Source organism: Hyla sarda, chromosome 3 (assembly GCF_029499605.1).
Source record: "Hyla sarda isolate aHylSar1 chromosome 3, aHylSar1.hap1, whole genome shotgun sequence".
Classification (NCBI taxonomy): domain Eukaryota; kingdom Metazoa; phylum Chordata; class Amphibia; order Anura; family Hylidae; genus Hyla; species Hyla sarda.
Genome location: NC_079191.1, coordinates 199479962 through 199505246, shown reverse-complemented (window position 1 = coordinate 199505246; position 25285 = coordinate 199479962). Strand labels below are relative to the sequence as shown.

General features: G+C 41.4%; 1 protein-coding gene across 1 annotated transcript in view; it reads left to right on the top strand.

The window, feature by feature from the left end:
- Positions 1–7561, top strand: part of COL9A1 (collagen type IX alpha 1 chain) — a 187484-nt gene extending 179923 nt beyond the window's left edge. The window contains exons 37-38 of the mRNA XM_056563580.1: positions 1539–1616; positions 6523–7561. Of these exons, the coding sequence (XP_056419555.1) occupies positions 1539–1616; positions 6523–6719 (275 nt within the window). The 3' untranslated portion in view covers positions 6720–7561. The remainder of the gene's footprint in view (positions 1–1538; positions 1617–6522) is intronic.
- Positions 7562–25285: the final 17724 nt, after the last annotated feature.

Genomic DNA, 25285 nt, shown 5'->3' with positions numbered 1-25285 from the left:
AAACACAAATTCTTCTTTGACCACTATTTTGTGGGATGGCATGGCATGGCACTTGAAAGGCTACAAAAAAGTGTTTGGGCATTACGGTCTCAAAAACTTGCAAGGGAAAAGGGTTAATTATACCACTGTATTATGAAAATATAATACAATGATGCACAAGGGAAAATACCCCCATAATATGGCACAGTATGGAAGAATGTTCAATAGTTTAATGGCAGCAATCCACTCTATCTCTTCCTCCACATTGGCCCTGTTATGCCCTTCTCAGCAAGTAGAGTGATAGGTCTGAAAAGGGTAGCCCCATGTTAAACCTTACCCTACTATACCCTAGAGGCCCATAAACTCCTCTCTATGTGTCTCCTCCTCCTATAGTATTCCTCAGGGGGATAATAGCCCCGGGACAGGTAGATAGCAGCCATACAATATGTTATATGAAATGCACTACAAAAGTAAATATTATATAATGTGCAAACAGATGTCCCTAGGAAGAGCTCAATCTGTAGAGACATAGGTAAGCATTAAGGGGTATTCTGAGCAAAAACATCTTATCCCCTATCGAAAGGGGGCTGCTGCAGGGAGATTGCTGGGGGTCTCAGCGGCGGGCCCCACGCGATCAGACATCTTATCCCCTATCCTTTCGATAGGGGACAAGATGTTTTTGCCCGGAATACACCTTTAACTCATTCAACTAATTCTCCAGTTAGCAACATAAAGATGGGATCTAACACTGCCCCCAGACAGCCAAGGTAAAGCAGCAGAGAATTCAGCTATACCCATAGACCCTTCTGTTAATACCATACTGTTAAGGGATATAGGAGGTACCCCAGGTATTGCTGAAATTAGGCACTGCAGCAGAAAGAAGAAATGTTACTTAGAGATATACTAGAGCTTGTTTGTTCGCTAACAAAAAATACCTTTCATCGCATTGTAATATATGGACTATGGCGTATTAACAAAAAGGAGTAAATTCTGTATGGCCTCTTAGCTGCACAGTTAAATAAGCGATATGGTGTCAGTTTGTGGACGGCATCATACATTGAAACAAAAGCTTAAAATGTTTGATCTTTCTATTTGACACTTTCAAACACCATCTTGAAAGTATAAACGCATCATCAGAATCCCATTTTCATTTATCAGGCAGCAAGAAACGCACAGTGAATATTTGTTGTCAGGCTATTTACAAAGCTGAGGGATGAAGAGGATCAGAATATATTTCCTTTTTAACATGATTCCTAATTTGTATTTTAACCTCTGCTATATTTATTGTATGAAAGGAGAATCTAATTTTTCATATTTATATGCTACCACTGCTTTCATGGCTGCTTTGCATAATTGCATAAATGGCATATGATTCATAATTCCTGATCTCCAGGGAAGAGTCATGCAGTGCAAGCTATTGTGTGCATGAAATACTGAGCGCTTTTAATAGTATGACAAAAAAAAAAGCTGTACAATTTCTTCCTGCTATATAGGAAATGTATAAAGTACACTACACTGCACACTTGTACACTCTACTAAATGTTACAATTCATGTTTAGGTGATTCTGGTGAAAGAGGAGAGAGAGGATTACCAGGAAGAGGTCCAAAAGGCTTGCCGGGAATACAAGGACTTATAGGTATGAAATAATGGTTTGCTTGCTGTTGTTTATAGCTAATAAGTGACAGAATTGTGAATAATACATAGAGACATTTATAGCACGGCATACAGATTAAATAACATATGGAGAGAACATTAGGAGTAGGACAAGTGTTAACACCCAGGAGATTAGCAACAGAATGCCCACGTAAAGATGTGCCACATCTTTTTTTTTGTATTAACCATGTAATGAATACCATTTGCATTGGGATTGAAGGTAGCTATAGGAACTGTATATCCACACATGTATAACTGGGTGAGCACTGTTCCATATTGGTCATAAAATAATGGATTTCCATATTCACCCATGAGAAATTCTTATATTCTTGTGAAATTTTAAGATTAGCATTCATGTATTACATTGTCTATAGTGGTTCCAGGAAATATATGCATTGAATGTTCCAAAAAATACATTATAATTACATATTTACCATAATTTTTACAATATTTTTCACTTGTATGCTAAGGATATACATTTTCCAAAGATATTCTGAAAGCTTCCTTAAAATGTGTCAAATATGGTCCTTGCATTTGCCATTGCTGGTATCCAAAAGTTGAAGTCTTGTCATTGCACCCGCGTTTGGTTGACATTACAGTAAAAGCAATTGGGCCTTGGTCAGACAGATGCACTGCTAGTGGATTTTCCAATTGACCAAGGCTCTGACACAGTAATGGGTATAAATGGTCCAGTAGAAGACAACTTGCTACATATGTGTGTCCTATAACAATAAAGTAGACATACTTACATGTGGATATGCTTATTGATGATTTTGCATTCACCCTTAGGTACAAAGCCTATGTTAATTTTCTTCATGCTTAGTAACACACTGAGCCACTTTCAGTATTTCCCTTAATATAACAAGAGATAATATTTGTACTTCACTTTTCCTTATGCTCTGTGGTTTGAAGATATTCCCTAAACAGGCAGAATCATCTCAAGGAATACCATGTGTATGTTTGACAGGAAAAAAAAACTTTCAGGCTGAGGGTCTGATGAGGTTACGTCTGAATGATTCAACAAATCAATACTGCTCCCTTGTGGTCAAGTATTAAAGTCATCAGCAATCACAACATTAAGGGCAGATGAGGAGCAGGGCAAGACATTTTGTCCGTCCTGGATGAACCCTCTATGAATAGTTCTGCATGACAAAATGTATTTTCTTAAAAAGGGTATATATATATATATATATATATATATATATATATATATATATATATATATATATATATATATATATATATATATATATATACTGTTGAGGATTATTACATTTTTAGTGCTACATTTCAGGAAACCTCCTAGACTAACATGACTCAATAGTATGCATATAAAGTTGAAATAAAGTAAAAAATTCATATTCTTAGATTCCTTTATAGCAGCTTTAATCTATTAATATATATAATTTTATAAATACTTAAACATATATTATTTAAAGGGGTGCTATGCCCCTAGAAATCTTATCCCCTATCCAAAAGATAGGGGATAAGATATCTGATCACAGGGGTCCTGCCGCTGGGACTCCATGCGATCTCCCTGCAGCACCCGGCGATCATTTAGAATGCCGGCTGCGGCTCCGGAGGCTCATGACATCACGGGCATGCCCCCTTGTGATGTCACACCACCTTATTGCAAGTCTATGGGAGGGGGTGTAGCGGCTGTCACACCCCCTCCCATAGACTTGCATTGAGAGGGAGAGCGTGATGTCAGGAGGGGGGATATGGCCGTGATGTCACGAACCTCCGGCGCCGCATTGCTAGTCATCACTCCATGCACCAGATGACTAAGGTGCTGCAGCAGAGATTGTGGGGGTCCCAGCGGTGGGACCCCCCCCCCGATCAGACATCTTATCCCCTATCTAAAGGTGTTATGGACCCAGGGCGTACAGGTACACCCTGGCATCCTGGTACTTCTGGTCCCGTTACCGGTGTTTAAAGAGAACGCTTTAAACCCGGTGGGTCCGAACTGCTGTCAGCAGCCGGGACCCATGGTTATTGCTTGGCATCGCCAATCGGGCCGCTGCTTGGCATTAACCCTTTAGACGCCATGATGAAAGTTGATTGCGGCATCTAAAATGAAACGGAAAGCATCCCGGCAGCTCAGGCTCAGCTGAGCTGATTGGGACTATCATGAGGAGATCACAATGTCCCAATCAGCGGCCCTGGAGGGCACTTACCTGACCCTTCGCCGTCCGATCGGTGTTCTATTGCTCCAAGCCTGCCATGCAGGCTTAAGCAGTAGAGCACCAATAACACTGATTAATGCTATGCTATGACATAGCATTGAAAAGTATATGCAATCAAAAGATTGCATGTTATAGCCCCCATATGGGGACTAAAAAAAAAAAAGTAAAAAGTGTGAGAAAAAAAAGTTAATAACTGTGAATAGGCCCCTCCCCTAAAAAAAGTTAAAATCACCCCACATTTCCCATTTTTAAAATATAATAATGTAATAAAAAAATAAAAATAATCATATGTGGTACCGATGCATGTGTAAATGTCCAAACTATTAAAATATAAGGTTAGCTAAACCGCCCGGTCGATGGCGTACACGTGACCAAATTGTGCAATTTTGGTCACTTCATATACCATAAAATATTAATAATAAGTGATTAAAAAGTCCCATAAAAAAAAATGGTACCAATAAAAACTACAGACCACGACGCAAAAAATAAGCCCTCACCCAGTATGCGGAAAAATAAAAAAGTTGTTGGGGTCAGAAGATGACAATTTTTAAAATACTAATTTTGGTGCATGTAGTTATAATGTAGTTATAAATACCTATATAAATTGGGTATCTTGTAACCCTATGGACCTACAGAATAAAGATAAGGTGTCATTTTTACTGAAAGTTCACTGCGTAGAAACGGAAGTTGCTGAATTAATTTTTTTGTAAATTTCACCCCAAAAATATATATTTTTTTGTTTCGCTGCAGATCATGTTATAAAATAAGTGATATCTGTTACAAAGTACAATTGGTGACGCAAAAAACAAGCCCTTATATGGGTCTGTAGGTGCAGAATTTAACGCGTTATGATTTTTAGAAGGGGAGGAGCTAAAATGAAAGAGTCCTTACGGAGTTAATACTATTATTTCCAATGATATGTAAACTATAAAAAATTATAGAGCATTCTAGCACATGTAATGCAGTGCACATTTTCACCATTGGCCCATTTTGTGATAATTTAAAATTCTATGAATTTATTTGATACCTAAAGTCCTAACAGTAATACAATACAGTATCTAACAAGCTGAGAAAAGTCCTTCTCAGCTATACTACTATACTACTACCAAATGCTTGCCTGGTCCTTGTCCTGACTGCTTTGCAGTGAGCACAGGTCCACTACATCTGTCTGTGACTGAGCATGTGTATCCACTAACCTTCAGCTCGTCAGCTCATTAGGTGGGGATGCACAATTCTATACCCTATAAATACCAGATGGCACCATATTATGTATGTTTACTATGTAAACAAGATCATTTGTTAGGTAATAAGAAGTTTTTTAAAAAGTATTTTTTTTTATGGGATTACCCCTCTAACAGGATTTTATTAGGCATCCATATCAGTATAGATCAGAAGGAAAAACAGTGTACTTGGGGAGATATTGGGAGAGATTTATCAAAACCTGCCTAGAGGAAAATTTGCTGAGTTGCCCATAGCAACCAATCATATTGCTTCTTTCATTTTTGAAAAGGCCTCTGAAAAATGAAAGAAGCCATGTGATTGGTTGCTATGGGCAACTCAGCAACTTTTCCTCTGGACAGGTTTTGATAAATCTCCCTCCAAAGGATAGGGGATAAGATGTCTGATCGCGGGGGTCCTGCCGCTGGGGACCCCTGCAATATAGCATGCGGCACCCACCTATTTCTTGTCCAGAAGCGCTGGAGGGTCTGGGTCCCGACCACGGGAACGGAAGTTCGTGACGTCGCGACTTGGCCCCTGTGTGACGTCATGCCCCGTCCCCTCAATGCAAGCCTATGGGAGGGGGGCGTGACGGCTTTAAACCTCACCCATGCAGAGTGAATTTCTAGATAGAGAAAACTGTATATCACTTTGTTTAGAAAAGAGAAAGTAGGACTCACAGGCTTTTGTTATGAGCCCTGGAAGTGCAATGGTCGACCAAATGTTCAACATCACATATTTGTATCTTATGGTGTTACTATCATTAAAAAAAACTTTTAATATGTCATTGATCCTGTCCAGTTTGTCTGAAGTCTGCCAACACTTTTTTTTTACTCTTAATCATGTTGAGAAATATCTATAAAATTGCCAATGCACCCCTACTATTGTAGTTGTGTTTTGTACGGAGAGGGGTTGATGTCATAAGTCTTAGCACAGATGTGAAACACCAAAATAGATAAAAATAAGCAAATTGTAAAAATGATCTACTGTATTTGATAGAGATTTACATCCAAACTCAAACTAATGTGTTGTCTTCAATGTTGAAGCCATGTTCTTTTTACATGAGCAATGAGTTTTTGCTTCCAAAATTTGGTATTTGATGATAATTTGAACATTTGAGAAGGGTAGAGTACCTGTGTGAGTTCAAAGTGATAGAAAATAAAAGTGAAATAAATGAAGATTTTATGGCAGGCTTTTAAAATGCATGGCAAAGGAGTTCCTGTAATTATATTGTACTTAAGCTTTTGAGACCTGGCTCACATATATAATAATGTTATGATTAGCTAGATTTTGTACTCTGGGTATGATATATGTACTAGTGACATCCAGCAAATTTAGAGTTAGAATAAGATCACAGCATGATATTAAATTACTCTGTCACTCATCACAGAATATAATTTGCACAATATTTTTCACCACTTTTAAAGTTTTCTGTGCTGACAAAAAGATGGCTTGTTTTCACATAAATCTTTTTATTCCTTTAAGGTGAACCAGGAAAGCCAAGCTATGGACGAGAAGGCCGTGATGGAGAGAGAGGTCCCCCTGGTGCTCCTGGACAACCTGGAATTCCAGGACCCCCAGGTCCTCCTGGCCAAGCTGGATTCTGTGATCCTTCCTCTTGCAGCCTCCAGGCCATTGCTGCTCCCCAGTCTGCTAAAGATGAAAACATGAAAGGGCCTTGAACGACTAACATTATGTTACTGTCTGCAAATACAACCAACAGCAAAGATTGGATTGAATGGGAGAGATGATAAACAAGGCTCTTTATAATTCTAAGCAGCAGACATTAACAAACTGTGACATTTATAATTTAAATGAAATAACTACCGAATTTGAAAAAAAAAGATGGTGCTTAAAATACTCAGTGAAGACCTCCATAAACATCTCTGAAAAATCTGAAATACTGTATATCATTCTAATAAATGTTTTATTTGCCATGTATAGGATGTGCAGGTGATTCCATGGATGAAGAAATGCTGTGTATTTACCTCAAGTTTTAATCCCCGTTTTAGTTACTGTCTATAGCCCACAACTGACTACATTAAGACATACAACAATGATGTAGGGTATACGAAATAAAATTTGCCCTCAGCTTTAAAATATGTAACACCCCAGACCAAAGACCCCAGCCCAAATGGTAACAATGAAATGAAATGACACTCTCATCTATGGTCCATCCATTGTGTGCTTTCTTATTGGTTCACTGTATCTACCTATGGAGGGAAATGGCTCCTGTACAAAATGTAGTACACTGAGTACACAACATGTGCTGTAAAGTTCTGTAAATGTGCTATGCTTTGCAATTAAAAAAGTGATGTTTCTTCTTAATTTTATGTTCTTGTGAAGCATTGTGGTATTACAGCTTATAATCCAACTCGCCCATATGAGACATCAGCTCCTGAAAGTGATAAAAGCAATCTCAGATTTTAATATCCAGAAATAAAATTGTTTTATAACTGAGAATATTTATTTTCATGTGGCATCTCTGGTTGTTTGAGAGAGAAAAAAAGAAAGAATAAATACTGTTTCGTAACCCTGTGCATTTTTTTTCAATGTATGCTTTAATTGTGTTAAATGAGGAATTTTAACCGGACCCCTAAGGAGACATCTGGCTTTCAGTTTCAAACATTCATTCTGTAAATGGGATAATTCAAAGTTTAGATGCATGCGTAATTTATCAAATGCTATATAGAAACTACAGGGGGTTATGTATAAAGTAATGGCATTAACTTTAATTATTGCTAGGAGACCTATTATAAACATATGGCACATTGCTTTGTGTCAGTCTTTTCTCATATACTCAAGTAGGTGACTTGAGGGTGTCTACAAAGATCAATAGTGCATGTCATGGATAACTCAACATGGGGAATTTTTACTTTTATGTATTTGTTAAAATGTTGGTTGGGCTTTTTGATTATGGCTGGACAAAATATCATACACTTCAAAAAAAAAAAAAAGCATTTAAACCGGCCCTGTCCCAATCCCCAGTGCTCTCGTGTTCTTGCTTCCGATGATGTGCCATCCCTGCTGGAAATCACTGGTGGCAGCAATGACCTGTGTAAGACAGTGATTGGCTGACAAAGCATCATCATAAGCAAGAAGAAGTGGAGAGAACCAGGTACAGGGAGCTGCCAAATTGGCAATGGGGGGGGGGGGGGGGGGGAGATTGTTGAAGGTAACAATGTTTTTAGATTTTTATTTTTGAAGCACCCATTTCTTTTTTTAAATTTTGCTCCTGGAAAACCCCTTTAAGGACACACTGAAATTAATATTTACATATACCTCCCCAGTTATTAGCTGCAATGAAGCCAGATATAAAGGACTGTGTATTAAACAGCATCCAGGTCCAGAAAACCAGTGAAGGTTAGTTTCTAAATTCTTGGTGGTCTAAGGCAGTGAAAAAGTTAACACGAACCTGTTAACAAAAGCACAGGGCTAGCCATCAGGATTTGAAAAGGTATTTTGCCTTGAGTTCTAATGACTAGCCCTATGTAGCCATAAGCTTCTTCTTGTACCCCTGTTTTCCTATTGATAGGTTCGCTTTATTGTCAGAATCCTTGGTGGTCTAGAGAGGTAAAGGGGTTAGTGTCAGAGCACCTGAGGACAGTGAATCAGTTTAAGATCCCTAGTGGAGGGCAATAGAAGGTTAATTATTGCACTCCTGGGTACAGTGGTTACCTCTCCATGCTCCAGCATTGTCATGTTTGTAACTTTATATTTCATGGGAAGAGAGGACTGTGCATATGAACCTGTGCAGCTTTGGCACAGTTCTCTATATAGGTGGGCTGAGCAGTTCAGGAATGCTCTACCTGATCATTAAAGGAGTACTCGGTTCGAAACATCTTATCCCTATCCCAGCGGCGGGACCCCCACAATCTCTGGGCTGGCAGCGGCAGTTCGTGATGACACGCCACGCCCCCTCCATTCATGTCTATGAGAGTGGGCATGACAGGTAGTACATAGCCATCTTTACTCCTCCCATAGATGTGAATGGAGGGGTCGTAACGGCTTGCATCGCCTTTCATCGGGCTTGGAGTGGAGTTTGCGCCGTGCACTGAATGACAGGGGTACTGCTCCGGAGATCGTGGGGACCCCTTTGGATAGGGGATAAGACGTATTGTCAGTATCAGTGTAGTAAGTGGGTTTGTGGGCTTATGAGCAGGTGTCATTGCTGTAACCCCTATAGCTACTCCACCAACTGTGAAATTGATAATTATTTATAATACTTAAATCTGTGAGATGAACATTTTCATTGTAATAAACACAATGTAGATTCATAATTTTTTATATTTTTGAATCTTGTATAAGTAGTAGATTAATTCAACAAGACTTAATAATGCATTAGATTAGAGCAACATGCATACGTTTTCTGGGCAGGTCGGAATTCCCTCACACTTTCCTATTCATTTGAAGTGTAAGTCCAGAAATTCTCACCTGCCCTTTCTGCACAGAAGGGCGTGGAGAGGCACAGCTGGCGTTAGGCATTACAGTTGCCATGGCAACCATATGACAGACAGTGAGTTCCGTGTCCGGGCCCTAACGCTGGCTTGTTTCTTGAGATTGTTGTTGGTCACTGCTAGTATTCTTACTGACATGCCTTAAAATTATATTGCTGATTTCCATTGTAACTAGAGCTGACACATTAACCCCAATTACATAGGCATATTGCTTCCTTACATTTATCTCAGAGCTTATCAGGGTCTGCAGCTACCAGGTAATAATGTGACTATTGGGACTGGAGCAGAAAGCGGCACTGTGTACACTGCTCATTGGTGTAATTATTATTCCCTCACAAAATAGAAAACTGTGCACTGTGTGAACATGAACCAGGTACATTATGTATTACTATTTTTCATTAGAACAGAATACCATGTAATAAAAATGATATTATATTATACTCATTAAAGGAAACCTGTTATCAGTGTCACCTGCACTAACCTGTTGTTGCAGACAGGTAGTGCGGTTTGCACTGATAATTACCATACTTACCTGTTGGCGATCCATGCTCCTGTTCTCCCGCAATCCTCCGCCGTTGTTTTCATTCCAGAGCTGGCTTGGGGCATGGGCTGAGCTGTCTGACGTCACCGCTGCTGATAGCAAACAGCAGTGGACACATCAGGAGGCTAGCAGGAGAATGGAAGTATGGATCAGGGACAGGTAAGTATGGTTATTCTCAGTGTCAGCCACACTACCTGTCTGTAGTGACAGGTTAGTGCATGTGACACTGATGACAGGTTTCCTTTGAAGGATAACAGTCATCCTGTTACATACACTGGGTTGTAGTGTGGGTGGACAGGAGTCCGTTGAAGGGTCACTTACTAACAAACGTACCTTAGGTCCAGAGTTATGTCCCACTGAAGATCCTCTTTAATCTTCACTGAATTGCGTGCTGAAGGTGGGCCCCATCAGCTGTATTTGCATATTTATTGGCGCTGGTCTCCACGTCCTAGTGCTGGTCACGTGAGCACATGTGCTAACATGACCAGCACTAGGGCGTGAAGACCAGTGCTGATGAATAAGCAAATACAGCCGACGGGGCCCACTTCCAGCTTGCAATTCAGTGAAGATAGAAGAGGATCTTCGGTGGTACACAATTTCAGACCTTAGGTACGTATGTTGGTTAGTGACCCCTTAACGGACTCCTGTTCACCCACACTATACATTGTATTGGGTTTAGTGTGGGTGAACAGGATGACCGTTTTCCTTTAAAGGATACCTGCAAAGTATATGCATGTTCACGCGGGCCAGTTGGCTTGCTGAACCAACCAGATAACACTTCTTATCAAGAGGACTTGTGCACAGGACCTGCTGGGTCTCGTACGATTACCTTGCAACCTGATTGCCCAGCATAGACCTGCATTTCTCTGTGCCAATTTGAAGAATGGGCTCATCTTTTTAGGTACTCTTTAACTCTACAATGGTAAGTGTAACATCGTATGACACAGGATATAGCCTTTCACACACAGATTATTTTTTCTATGAAAATGATGATAATCTTGAACCCCATTGCCCAATGAAAGCAGAATATTTTAAATGTAATAATTACTTTTTGCACAGCACAATATTTTTATTCGTAGGGATTCACAATAAATCATTGGCCACACACACAATTCATCACTAAACCTAAAAAAAGAAAAAAAAACATTTAATTTGTAACAAGGTATATAGATATACATATGGCACTCACCAAGAACAATAAATAATTCTTTCAGTCAGGTGCATACATAATAAAAGCAGGGAGTATCATAGATGGCAGGGGTGAACACTTGTCTGTCTGTCACATCTGGACAGGGAGCTAGTGAGGCCCTCTGCTCACTTGCACCCCCTGTCCCTGCCTATTGCGTATCCACCCTAAAAAACGCATCCACAACCCAGAAACTGCTGGGAGTTTCCTGTCAAAATAACAAACTACAAAAAAACACAGTCAAAGGTCAGGGAACAGTCAGGAATACAAAAGGCGAATATACACTATAACAATACTCAGGGGAGACAAACAAACACACAGGATTGTCAACAAGCCGAGTCAGAAACCAAGAGGATTGATATGAGCCAAGACGAAATCCTAATAGAATATCCTATGACAAAGCCGTGGTCACAAAATACCAGCTAATCGGGAGGAATGCAAAAGCTTTCCCAAAGCCAGAGATCAAAATAAATACCAATTAAGATTTATAAAATATATGAGAATGTGCACCTACATTTATGATAAAGTACCAAGAAAGAGAAACAATGAGAATACATTAAATATGGCAAAGCTGCTCCATTTGGTTAAAACATGAAGGGACTGACAAATAATTGATATTGTCTCTTGCAGCATCTGGCTTATCTCCATCACACATAATTAGTCCCACTAACATGTGTTTAAGCTCACTATGCAAGAAATGAGAGCGGTCCCAGGTGTTTACCTTAATTCCTGCTCAATCACTTTGGTTAATAATGACTGGCAATTGTTTTGACAGCTTTTCAAGTCTTCTCAATTATATGTGGGCAATTCAATTTCCTGAGGTCATACTACCTACCTGAAACAATGAAACATTTTTAAAGAAAATGATTCAATTAAGTCATAAGAAAGGCCTACAGAGGCTTAAAACTGTTGGAATAATTCTTGTGTTCCCCACAGGAATTTTTGTTTTTGCTATATTTTTATTTTAAAAGCTATCTCAATGAATTAAATTACTGTATTAAATGTATAATTTCTGCTTTCATAGATAGTTGAGAATAATTGTGTGCCTAATTCACAAATAGGTGTGCTATGTAAAATAAAGATAGAAAAAAATAGGAAAAGAGAAATACTAATTAGGTAGATGTATTTCTCGTTCCCTTAACACTTCAGTAAAGCCATAAAGAGCACTTCTCATTATTTCATTACTAAGTATTACATTGTGTGATGTAGACTTCAATGGGTACCCAGCAGGACCATATTTACAGCTCCTGCTGCCCTGAGCACTGACACTAAATTTGAACCTTATAGAGGGGTTATCCAGTGATTCTTTTTTTTAACTAATGTGCCCAGGCTGTGATATATATATATATATATATATATATATATATAAAACAAAAAAAATTAAAATGTAGAGCAGCACTCCCAAGTCAGCAAAGTAGTAGATGGGTGCAGGAAGTCTCAGGGATCCCGATCCTGGATCCAATGGCTGTATATACAATGAAGGCCACTGCAGCACACCAATTCAAAGTGCAAAAGAGTGATTTATTCCAGAAAATACAGGCAATTTTTCTGTGGCCTCACACCACCATTTTCAAGTAGCATTTGAGTGATTCAGAGAGCTTTAAATAGTAACACATGCATACAAGCTCATTAATAATAGTTAACAATAAAAATACAATAAGTGCAAAATAAAACCAATGTGTAAACATCAGTGAATAGTATAAGATGCCAGCAGGCAATATGAACATATCTTTTTTAATGCACTATTATCACTTTACTGGCATACACAATTATAGGTATATGTTCATATTGCCTGCTGGCATCTTATACTATTCACTGATGTTTACACATTGGTTTTATTTTGCACTTATTGTATTTTTATTGTTAACTATTATTATTGAGCTTGTATGTATGTGTTACTATTTAAAGCTCTCTGAATCACTCAAATGCTGCTTAAAAATGGTGGTGTGAGGCCACAGAAACGTTGCCTGTATTTTCTGGAATAAATCACTCTTTGCACTTTGAATTGGTGTGCTGCAGTCGCCTTCACTTGTATATATATATATATATATATATATATATATATATATATATATATATACATATGTAAATTGCCTCCACTTGCCTCTCTCTCCACCCAACCAGCTACCTCCAGGTAGGATCCCCCGTGCGATCTTTTGACTGGCACCCCGACTCTCTCCATGCATGGAGCTTCCTTCGCTCTGTGCATGGATTACTATCAACCATGGCATTAAGCAATGGCCGACACACCCCTCAATGTATTTCTTTGGGAGAACCAGAGATGCAATGTTCATGTATCTCTGGCTTTCTCATAGAGATACATGGAGGGGCGTGTTGGCCCTGCTTCATGCCGTGGTTGAAAGTAATCCATGAACAGAGTGAAGGATGCTCCATGCATGGAGAGAGCCCGTGTGCCGGTCAGGAGATGACGGTGGGGGAGTCCCAGCGGTCAGGCACCCCCATATCCCCCCGCAATCAGACATTTATTCCCTATAAGATGTTTGGCACTGGAGTACCCCTTTAAATCATCATAGAGTAACTAGATCCCTAACTTTTGAAGCATACTTTACTCGCTATAGCAAGACATACTCCCCATCTTGCTGCCGCCTTAGTGAAAGTCACCCTACTGCTACCACCAACACTGTACCCAACACATTCATTGGCAGACATCAGCAACCATACCATGTCCGCATTAACCCTATAGATGTTGTGATCAATGGCAATCATGGCATAATAAGACTTAAGTTATAGTTTCCGCTGGGTTCTGGGTGCTCATTGGAACATCGCAGCGTGTCTTTGGGAGTCCAATGAGTTAAAATGGCCTGCCAGAGGGGTTCCCCTTACCTCCGCGCCATTGATTGCAGTCTGCCTTAGGCAGAATGTATTAATAGAGGACCAATATTGCTGTGCAACTCTATGCTATGGCATCGCATTGTTCAGTTTAGAAAATGGTGAGAGCTGCCTTACCTTCACACAGTTCAGCATCATGCCCGGGCTGCCAGAATATAAAACAACAAACAACTCACTTGCTGCTGCTCCCTCGGTGTCCCGGTCTTGCTACTTCAGTAATCTGACGCTACTGCTGTCTGGTTCCTGGTTGCCGGTGGTCAACGCTCCACACTGCGGCTCAGCTAATCCGCGGCTGCAGCAATGTCCTGCCTCGGCCGGCAATAGGCTTAGTGGCAGTGTGATGCATTGAGACCCGGCGACCAGGAAACAGATGGCAGTGGAGTACTGGAGTGGCGATACTGAGACACTGAGGGAGCGGCTGCAGGGGAGTCCCGTTTGATATTTTAAATTCTGGCAGCCCGGCATAATGGCAGAAAATGGTCCTGCATGAGATATCTCCTTTTAAGTAACATCAGTGGGTGGTAAATGGCCACAGATAGAGAAAAATCTTTCATAGTCTATCAGCAGGATGGTGCATCTCCACATTTACATTTGGATGTTTGCTGATGCCTGAATAAAACTCTACTGGAACCTTGAAATGCTGGGAATAACGATTCACCAATGTTGCGCTGGCCTCCACAATTGCCAGATCTATCACTCAGTGACTTTTTTCTTACAGCCCCGAGACAATGCATCACTGAAACAGTGGAATCCATATCTGAGGACATGCTGGCACGTGTCTGGACAGAACTGGACTATCGCCTAGACATCTACCGTGTCACCAATGGAAATTACTTTGCACATTTGTAGTGCATAGCTAAAACTTGGATATATAGTTTGTCTTCTCATATTAATAAACATTTTTATATGATGATCCTTTATAAATCAAACTGTTTATATACCCATTGTGCAGCATTTTCTATGTGTGCTGTCAATTTATTTATTTTTTTAGGAATATTGAGAGTTTCATCGGGGCGATGGACAGAAATTTTGAAACTTGCTTGTAACTATCAATTAAGTAAAAGCTTTTTGTTTCATCTCTGGGATAATGTATGACTGACAAAGCTTTCCTTTGCAGGTAATTGTGTAGCGGCGGCTTTTAGTGATCACTCAGCACGCCTCACTTATTGTAAGGAGAATAATAGTATAACTGTGCCATCTATTTATCTGTGATTTATTTGATAATTCTCGGGCTAATCATCTCATCCTGTGCTATAGGTATGGTTATAATTTATACATTTTTCACACTCTGGTAATCTAAAGCTAAGGCTGCATGGACAGAATCAGCTGTCAATGACTCGATCCAACAATGGCATCGCAAACTAATGAGGAACCTGTCAGAAGTACTGCAGTGTGTGGGAGGAATAAAATGTTTCGATCACCAGATGAGATGAAAGCAAATCAGAAAAGATCTTTTTGACATGTAGCTCTTAGTTCCTCTGGTATGTCAAGAGGCCTGTTTTTATTCGGAGAAAGGTACAGTGTGCAGCACAATCCCATTCTTAGGTTCTATTCATTCAGAATAGCCAGTAAATGTTGTAAAGCTTAGCTTTTTTTAGGTCAATATAAAATGTAATGAGGGGAACCGATGAATAAGCCTAAAAAGAGATGTCTAAGACACTCTTCACGACAATGTCTCGCTACCTACAGAGCCCACTGCTAAGTGCAAATGAATTATCACAAATAGTACATATATGAAAAAATTTATATGTCAGCATAACATTTTCTATCTTTTTTTTGCAAAGTATTCTGCTTGAGACCTGAAAGATAGTGACATAGCCATACATTAAAGAAAAAATGAAGAAATTTGGCACTGCCTAATTCTGTACCTCTCTGTTACTAGATACAAAGTCACTCCTACGGTTTTACTGATGGCTAAGTGGTGCTCTAGCTTGTAGAAGTCTAATACTGAAGCAAATTTGATGAAAAGCCGGCAACTCACCAATCTTCCAACTTCTGCAAATGTATTTGCACATACTCACAATAATCAGTACATCATGGGGGGAGGCATAGATGTTATCGGGGGGTACCACTGAGAGGCGACACCAATGTTTCACACTATTTAGTGCTTCGACGGGCCTGACTCTAGACCGGAACATGTCACCTTAAGTACAGGTGGATAATTACTACTACCAATCACCATTCACTTCGACATTGACGTCGCTAAAGGTAGGAAGGTTATTAATTATCTAATATAACCACAGCAAAAGAACTAAATACAGTTACAACTACAAAGTTTAAAAGCAAACGGATACATCAACTTTGTCATTGAGCCCTAGGACGCCTGTTGCATCAGTGGCCATGATCCAGTGGGTTTCTCTTCCCAGGAGATTCTTATCGGATTTTTGCTACTTCTTTTCTATATCCCTCGCTTATCAGTGTTCCATCCTCAACCTTCAACTTAATGTCACGGAATTCAAGCTCAGTGCCTCCGTATTGTTGCGTAAATGCCATATTGTATCCCTGTGTATTGTTTAGGTAGAGGAAAAATTCTGAAAACTGAACAGCGGTCCCTGACCAAATCAGCAGGACGTCGTCTACAAATCTGACGTATGTCCTGATGAATTGGACAAATGGGTTTTTAGATGTGTACACAACATTATTCTCAAAATTGGCCAGATACAGGTTAGCGTATGTACAGGACACCGGTGTCCCCATCGGGGTACCGGTGTCCTGTCTATACCAATTGTTTTCATACATAAATGTGCTATCATTTAATATGAACTTAAGGGTCTCTTCCACAAATGTAATATATTGTTCTGACTTGAATGTTCTTTTTAAGATTTCCACAACTGCTTGCACTCCTGTTGTATGGGGAATTCTAGTGTAAAGACTAGTAACGTCTATCAAGCACAAGCTCCACCCCTCTTCCCATCCGATATCATCTAGAATGGATAACAAATGGCCAGTGTCCTTTATGTAGGCTGGAACTGACGGCAAGAGGGCACATAAGAGGTAGTCAATGTATTGGGACAAGTGCTCAGTCACCGAGCCGATCCCCGCCCCTATTGGGCGTCCAGTGGGTCGGTTCAGTGACTTATGCACTTTAGGGAGGTGGTACCATTTTGCTGGCTTAGGGCACTCTGGAATAAGTCTATCTGCTGTTTTTTTGGAGATAGCACCTGAAAACACAGGTTTTCCCAAGAAAGCTTTTAATTTCTCTAATATTTTTGTGGTCGGGTCACAGGTAAGGGGTGTATATGTATTGTGGTCGGACAATTGCCTATATATTTCTGTCGGTACCACTACTACGCTCCCCCCTTTATCTGCTTTTACGACCACAATATCACTGCGTTTTTTCAATTTTATTAATGCATCCTGTTATTTCCTAGGCAAATTAATATTAGCTTTAGGGTATAATATAGACTTAACGTCTTTAAGGACTGCCTTTTGAAATTAGTCAATGGATCCACCCTGTGCAACTGGGGGTGAAAACGTTGACTTCCTTCCTTTTGAAAAACTAGAGAATTCGATTCTTGAGTAGTGTCCTCTTTGTCTCCAAACTCTGATGTAAGCATTGCAATACATACTTTTTCTATGTCCGTAAAGCCGGTTGGTGTCAGTCCCATTGTCCCAGTGTTAGCTGGAATTTCTCCTGGGTGCCATATTTTTTCTGTTGCGGGTTTATTCACAAATAATTTTTTTAGGTTAATGTTCCTGATAGATCTCTCCAAGTATATTTTAAAGACAGTAGGATTAAAGTCCTCATAAAGTCCATAGTTCAAACCTCTGGATAATAGAGATGTTGTGTCCTCATCGATTGGGTCATTAGTAAGATTAATTACATTCACAGTTGCGTTTATTTCCTCCATGGATTTATTTTCCTTTTCCTCTGCTCTCTCTCCTCTTTCTCCTGCTGTGTCTTGTTCTGACCTTCCTAAAGGGATATCATGAGGAGCTTTATTAGAGGCTTGTTCAGATTGATTACTACTATATTGCGGTATTGGGTTCTTAGATAGTTTTAGGAGGTTCTTTTAAAAAAATGTAGGTTCACTCTTCTTAGTTTTCTGATGCCAGGTGAATACCTAATCATGCGCATAATAATTTTGTCACATATAAACTTCTCTCGTTTTAAACTTTCTCTCGTTTTAAACCATGTAGTGACATGTTCCGGTCTAGAGTCAGGCCTGTCGAAGCACTAAATAGTGCGAAACATCGGTGTCGCCTCTCAGTGGTACCCCCCGATAACATCTATGCGTCCCCCCATGATGTACTGATTGTTGTGAGTATGTGCAAATAAATTTGCAGAAGTTGGAAGATTGGTGAGTTGCCGGCTTTTCATTTCTATAGCTATACATTAGATTTGCATACTGTACTAATACACAAGGTTGTGATACGAAATGGTTCAACCTCCTGCCATCCCAAGCACACTTCATTATCTCTGAAAAGATCTCAGCAGGCTTGTTATACCAATATGATCCCGTCTTAGACTAAAAGAAGTTGTGTGCTCACCTATAATAAAATGGTGTCTTCTGCCGCTTAAGCTGGCTCATTTCCGATACATATACTGATGCTATATAAATTATTATGTGGTATTGTAAATTATTATCAAGAACCAAAATGCAATGGCCTACATAATGACATGTTTTACGCAGCTCACTTGATGGTAGAAACAGTAAAAAAAAAATTCTGGTGTATTATTGATACTTAAAAGATCATATTAGATATGCACTGCTCAAAAAAAAATAAAGGGTACACTAAGATAACACATCCTAGATCTGAATGAATGAACTAATCGTATGAAATACTTTCCTCTTTACATAGTTGAATGTGCTGACAACAAAATCACACAAAAATTATCAATGGAAATCAAATTTATCAATCCATGGAGGTCTGGATATGGAGTCACACTCAAAATCAAAGTGGAAATCCACACTAGAGGCTGATCCAACTTTGATGTAATGTCCTTAAAACAAGTCAAAATTAGGCTCAGTAGTGTGTGTGGCATCCAAGTGCCCGTTTGACCTCACTGCAACACCTGGGCATGCAGGGCCGGCCTTAGATGTTCAGGTGCCCTGTGCAAGCTAACCTTGTGCCCCCCCCCCTCCCCGATAAACATACACAAAGAGGAAAAAAATATTTGTGACAAATATTTTTATATCTAATAAGTCCCCTGCGCCCTTAATCAGTCCAATGTACCCCTTCACCAGTCCCCTGCTCCCCTTAATCAGATGCAGTATAGCTCTCTAGCATTAGGTGCAGTATAGTTCCCCCACATTAGGTGCAGTATAGTTCCCGCACATTAGGTGCAGTATAGTTCTCTCCACATTAGGTGCAGTACAGTTCCCCCAAATTAGGTGTAGTATAGTTCCCCACATTAGGTGCAGTATAGTTCCTACACATTAGGTTCAGTATAGTTCCCCACATTAGGTGCAGTATAGTTCCCCCACATTAGGTGCAGTATAGTTCCCCACATTAGGTGCAGTAAAGTTCCTCCACATCAGATGCAGTATAGTTCTCCCACATTAGGTGCAGTATAGTTCCCCCACATTAGGTGCAGTATAGTTCCCCCACATCAGGTGCCGTATAGTTTCCCCACATTAGGTGCAGTATAGTTCCCCACATTAGGTGCAGTATAGTTCCCCCACATTAGGTGCAGTATAGTTCCCCCACATTAGGTGCAGTATAGTTCCCCCACATTAGGTGCAGTATAGTTTCCCCACATTAGGTGCAGTATAGTTCCCCCACATTAGGTGCAGTATAGTTTCCCCACATTAGGTGCAGTATAGTTCCCCCACATTAGGTGCAGTATAGTTCCCCAACATTAGGTACAGTATAGTTCCCCCACATTAGGTGCAGTATAGTTCCCCCACATTAGGTGCAGTATAGTTCCCCCACATCAGGTGCAGTATAGTTCCCCCTCATTAGGTGCAGTATAGTTCCCCCACATTAGGTGCAGTATAGTTCCCCCACATCAGGTGCCGTATAGTTTCCCCACATTAGGTGCAGTATAGTTCCCCACATTAGGTGCAGTATAGTTCCCCCACATTAGGTGCAGTATAGTTCCCCACATTAGGGGCAGTATAGTTCCCCACATTAGGTGCAGTATAGTTCCCCCACATTAGGTGCAGTATAGTTTCCCCACATTAGGTGCAGTATAGTTCCCCCACATTAGGCGCAGTATAGTTACCCCACATTAGGTGCAGTATAGTTCCCCAACATTAGGTACAGTATAGTTCCCCCACATTAGGTGCAGTATAGTTCCCCCACATTAGGTGCAGTATAGTTCCCCCACAAGCGGTGCAGTATAGTTCCCCCACATCCGATGCAGTATAGTTCCCCCACATTAGGTGCAGTATAGTTCCCCCACCACATTATATGCCATATAGTTCCCCACATTAGGTGCAGTATAGTTCCCCCACATTAGGTGCAGTATAGTTCCCCACATTAGGTGCAGTATAGTTCCCCCACATTAGGTGCAGTATAGTTCCCCCACATTAGGTGCCATATAGTTCCCCACATTAGGTATAGTATAGTTCCCCCACATTAGGTGCAGTATAGTTCTCCACATTAGGTTGGCAGTATAGTTCCCCACATTAGGTAGTAGCAGGTTCCCCACATTAGGTAGAAGCAGGTTCCCCAAATTAGGTAGTAGCAGGTTCCCCGTATTAGGTAGTAGCAGGTCCCCCCCCCACAGATTCACACACACACACACACACACACACACACACAGACAGACAGACAGACAGACAGACACCCACACATGCACACACACACAGACAGACACCCACACATGCAAACACGCGCACACACACAGACACCCACCCACACACACAGACAGACACCCACACATGCACACACACACATAGACACACTTACCTGTCCTGCGCTGCGCTTCTCTCCGGCGTCAGCCTGACGTCACTGACGTCCTCCTGTGCGGGTCTGCGGAGGTACGTCACATGCGCGACGTCCCATTTTCAGACTCGGGCCAGCCAGCCAACCAGAGACGCATAGGAGGGTGGGGTAAGTGAAACCTCCCTGTGTAATGAAGAAAACTGTGCCCTGAAGCGGAATGTGACCCTCCGCATAGGGACACAGTTGAGGGAGGGTAGTGGGAATGGAATGAGAGGGAGCGGCCTGCAAAGCAGAAAACTGTGTCCCTGTGTGGAGGGTCACATTCCGCTACAGGGCACAGTTTTCTTCATTACACCGGCATGTAATGCTTCTTGCCCGAAACAGCGCTAAATGTCTGAAGAAGTTACCTGCCCGGCGCCCGGACTGCACGTTGGGCAATACAAATTACATATACCTGGTGCGAGCTGTGTCGGCCACCCGGCGCCCCTGTTGCTATGGTGCCCTGTGCGGCCGCACAGCTCGCGCAGCCCTAAGGCTGGCCCTTTGGGCATGCTCCTGATGAGGTGGCGGATGGTCTCCTGAGGGATGTCCTCCCAGACCTGGACTAAACCATGATGTGCTCTATCGGATTCAGGTCCGGGGAATGGGCAGGCCAATCCATGGCATCAATGCCTTCCTCTTGCAGGAACTGCTGACACACTCCAGCCACATGACGTATAGCATTGTCTTACATTAGGAGGAACCCAGGGCCAACTGCACCAGCATATGGTCTTACAAGGGGTCTGAGGATTTCATCTCGGTACCTAATGACCTAATGGCAGTCAGGCTACCTCTGGCAAGCACATGGAGGGCTGTGCGGCCCCCCAAAGAAATGCCACCCCACACCATTACTGAACATCGCCAAACTGGTCATGCTGGAGGTTATTGCAGGCAACAGAACGTTCTCCATGGCGTCTCTAGACTCCGTCACGTCTGTCATCAGGGATTGCCTGATGAAAGGGCCATCCCGGTCCTGAAACGCATTGCATGTTCAATAAAGTTTGTAAAAGACTCTATTTCTGACCTACACTTTATCCTGTTGGGAGATTTAGCAGCCAAGAACAATTCCCAAAAAATCCAATGTGTGTGATCCATTAACCTAATGTGGGGGGAACTATGCTGCCAACATATTGTAAGGGGAACTATGCTGCCAACCTAATGTGAAGGGAACTATGCGGCCAACCAAATGTGGGTGGAACTATGTTGCACATTTAAAGAGGTAGTCCACTGCCTGAGTGTTCGGAACATATTGTTCCGAACGCTGGGTGCAGGCTGTGGGGGTTGACACGCCCCCTCCCATAGACTTGCATTGATGGGGTGTGGCATGTTGTCAAGAGGGGCGTTGTCGTGACATCATGCCTCCTCAATGCAAGTTTATGGGAGGGGGCGTGTTGACCACTGCACGATATTGTGCCCCTCCCGAGACTAGACTCTGGATCCGCCCCTGATACAACTGCTGCTCCTAAACATAAGAGTCTGTGTAGCTGGTGGCAGCTGTGGCTGGGAAAAACTGTAGGGCAAGTCCATAAGCTTACAGATGATGCTACCACATGGGAGAATGGAGGATGCAGTATTTCCCTTATTAGCAAAGTCTGTAAAATGGGGTTCTCTTTCCCAAAAGGCCTCACTTCCCTGAGGAGGGATGGAAGGAACAGAGGGACAAAACACTGACAGGCAAAGTCAGCCACTAGATGGAGTGCCTATGTTAACACACTTCACAGTCCAAAAAGATGCTGGAGGCATGACTGTTCCAAAGTTTCACTGCTCTTACAGTAAAGAATCACTGCCTGTGATGATGGTGAAATCAGCAGTGTATTTTGGTTTTGTGCTGACCTAGGCCAGGCTAAATTCAGCCACTTCCTCATCTAAATGTTTGCCACCTCTTTCTGACAAGGCCACACCTATTTCTGTTTAAGACCCACCCTTCCCTATGTAAACTCCACCCCTTCCTCTTAAAGACCTACTTTTATCTTTCAGACATTCCACCCGCTGCTTACTGTTTTGGGTCCTTAGCCATGCTATGAAGTTATTGAATAGACAAGAGAGGGAAAAGGGCTGTTCATATAATACCATGGACACCATGAGAATTACTGCTATATTGCCCTTCCCCTATCAAAGGGCTGTTTCTGCAACAAATCTGCCACATGTAAACACAACCTCTATGTCATTGTTGTGGGCCCTATAGATGAGTGTATGAAATCCAGAGAACAGTGTAAGGGCCAGAGGATCCAAATTACCAACCCAATATCCACATCCCACAGCAAAAACTATAAAACACTACAAAAATGCAATGTATGAATTCTTAAAGGGGTACTCTAGATAGGCAGTTGGACCGTAATGGTAGGAGATGTCAGCGCTGGATGAAGGAACCAGGAAGAGTGCAGCATAAAATCAAGGCAGGTTTATTGGATGCAACGCGTTTCACTGCGCATGTGCAGTGAAACGCGTTGCATCCAATAAACCTGCCTTGGTTTTATGCTGCACTCCTCCTGGTTCCTTCATCCAGCGCCGACATCTCCTACCATTACGGTCCAACTGCCCATCTATCGTTTCTAAGGAGGGCTGCGGATGAGGACACATCTACTTTCAGGCGCTTCCCATTGTTGTGTGTGTGCACACAACAAACTCTGGTAAGCGGCGTGGGATAGATCTACTCCCCCTCCCTATGGGCCTGACCTGCTGATCCCGCGCATGGAGCGCCTTCTGTTTTCCTTTTAGAATAAAGGGGTACTCTGGAATTTTTTTTTTAAATCAGAAAGTACCAGAAAGTGAAACAGATTTGTAAATTCCTTTTACAGTCATGGCCGTAAATGTTGGCACCCCTGACATTTTTCAAGAAAATGAAGTATTTCTCACAGGAAAGGATTGAAGTAACACATGTTTTGCTATACACATGTTTTTTCCCTTTGTGTGTATTGGAACTAAACCAAAAAAGGGAAGAAAAAAAGCAAATTGGACATAATGTCATACCAAACTACAAAAATGGTCTGCACAAAATTATTGGCACTCTTTCAAAATTGTGGAAAAATAAGATTGTTTCAAGCATGTGATGTTCTTTTAAACTCACCTGGGGCAAGTAACAGGTGTGGACAATATAAAAATCACATCTGAAAGCAGATAAAAAGGAGAGAAGTTCACTTAGTCTTTGCATTGTGTGTCTGTGTGTGCCACACTAAGCATGGACAACAGAAAGAGGAGAAGAGAACTGTCTGAGAACTTGAAAACCAAAATTGTGGAAAAATATCAACGATCTCAAGGTTACAAGACCATCTCCAGAGATCTAAATTTGCCTTTGTCCACAGCGCGCAACATTTTCAAGAAGTTTGCAACCCATGGCACTGTAGCTAATCTCCTTGGGCTTTAATGGAAGAGAAAAATTGATGAAAGGTGTCAACGCAGGATAGTCTGGATGGTGGATAAGCAGCCCCAAACAAGTTCCAAAGATATTCAAGCTGTCCTGCAGGCTCAGGGAGCATCAGGGTCAGTGAGAACTGTCCGACGACATTTAAATGAAACAAAACGCTATGGCAGGAGACCCAGGGGGACCCCACTGCTGACACAGAGACATTAAAAAGAAAGACTACATTTTGCCAAAAAGCCAAATTCCTTCTGGGAAAACATCTTGTGGACAGATGACACGAAGATAGAGTTTTTGGTAAAGCACATCATTCTACTGTTTACTGAAAATGGAGACCAACAAAGAAAAGAACACAGTACCTACTGTGAAATATGGTGGAGGTTCAATGGTGTTTTGGGGTTGTTTTGCTGCCTTTGGCACTGAGTACCTTGATTTTGTGCAAGACATAATGAAATCTGAGGATTACCAAAGGATTTTGGGTTACATTGTACAGTCCAGTGTCAGAAAGCTGGGTTTGCGTCTGAGATTTTGGATAATAACCCCAAACATATGTCAAAAAGCACCCAGAAATGGATGGTAACAAATGCACTGGAGAGTTCTGTAGTGGCCAGCAATGAGTCAGATCTAAATCCTATTGAACACCTGTGGAGAGATCTTAAAATTGCTGCTGGGGAAAGGTGCCCTTCCAATAAGAGAGACCTGGAGCAGTTTGCAAAGGAAGAGTGGTCCAACATTCCATCTGAGGTGTAAGAAGCTTATTGATGGTTATAGGAAGCGACTGATTTCAGTTATTGTTTCCAAAGGGTGTGCAACCAAATATTAAGTTAAGGGTGCCAATAATTTTGTCCAGCCCATGTTTGGAGTTTGGTGTGACATTATGTCCAATTTGCTTTTTTTTTCCTCCCTTTTTTGGTTTAGTTCCAATACACACAAAGGGGGGGGGGATTCATAATTTTTTTTTACCCCTTTCTGCTTCGTGTATT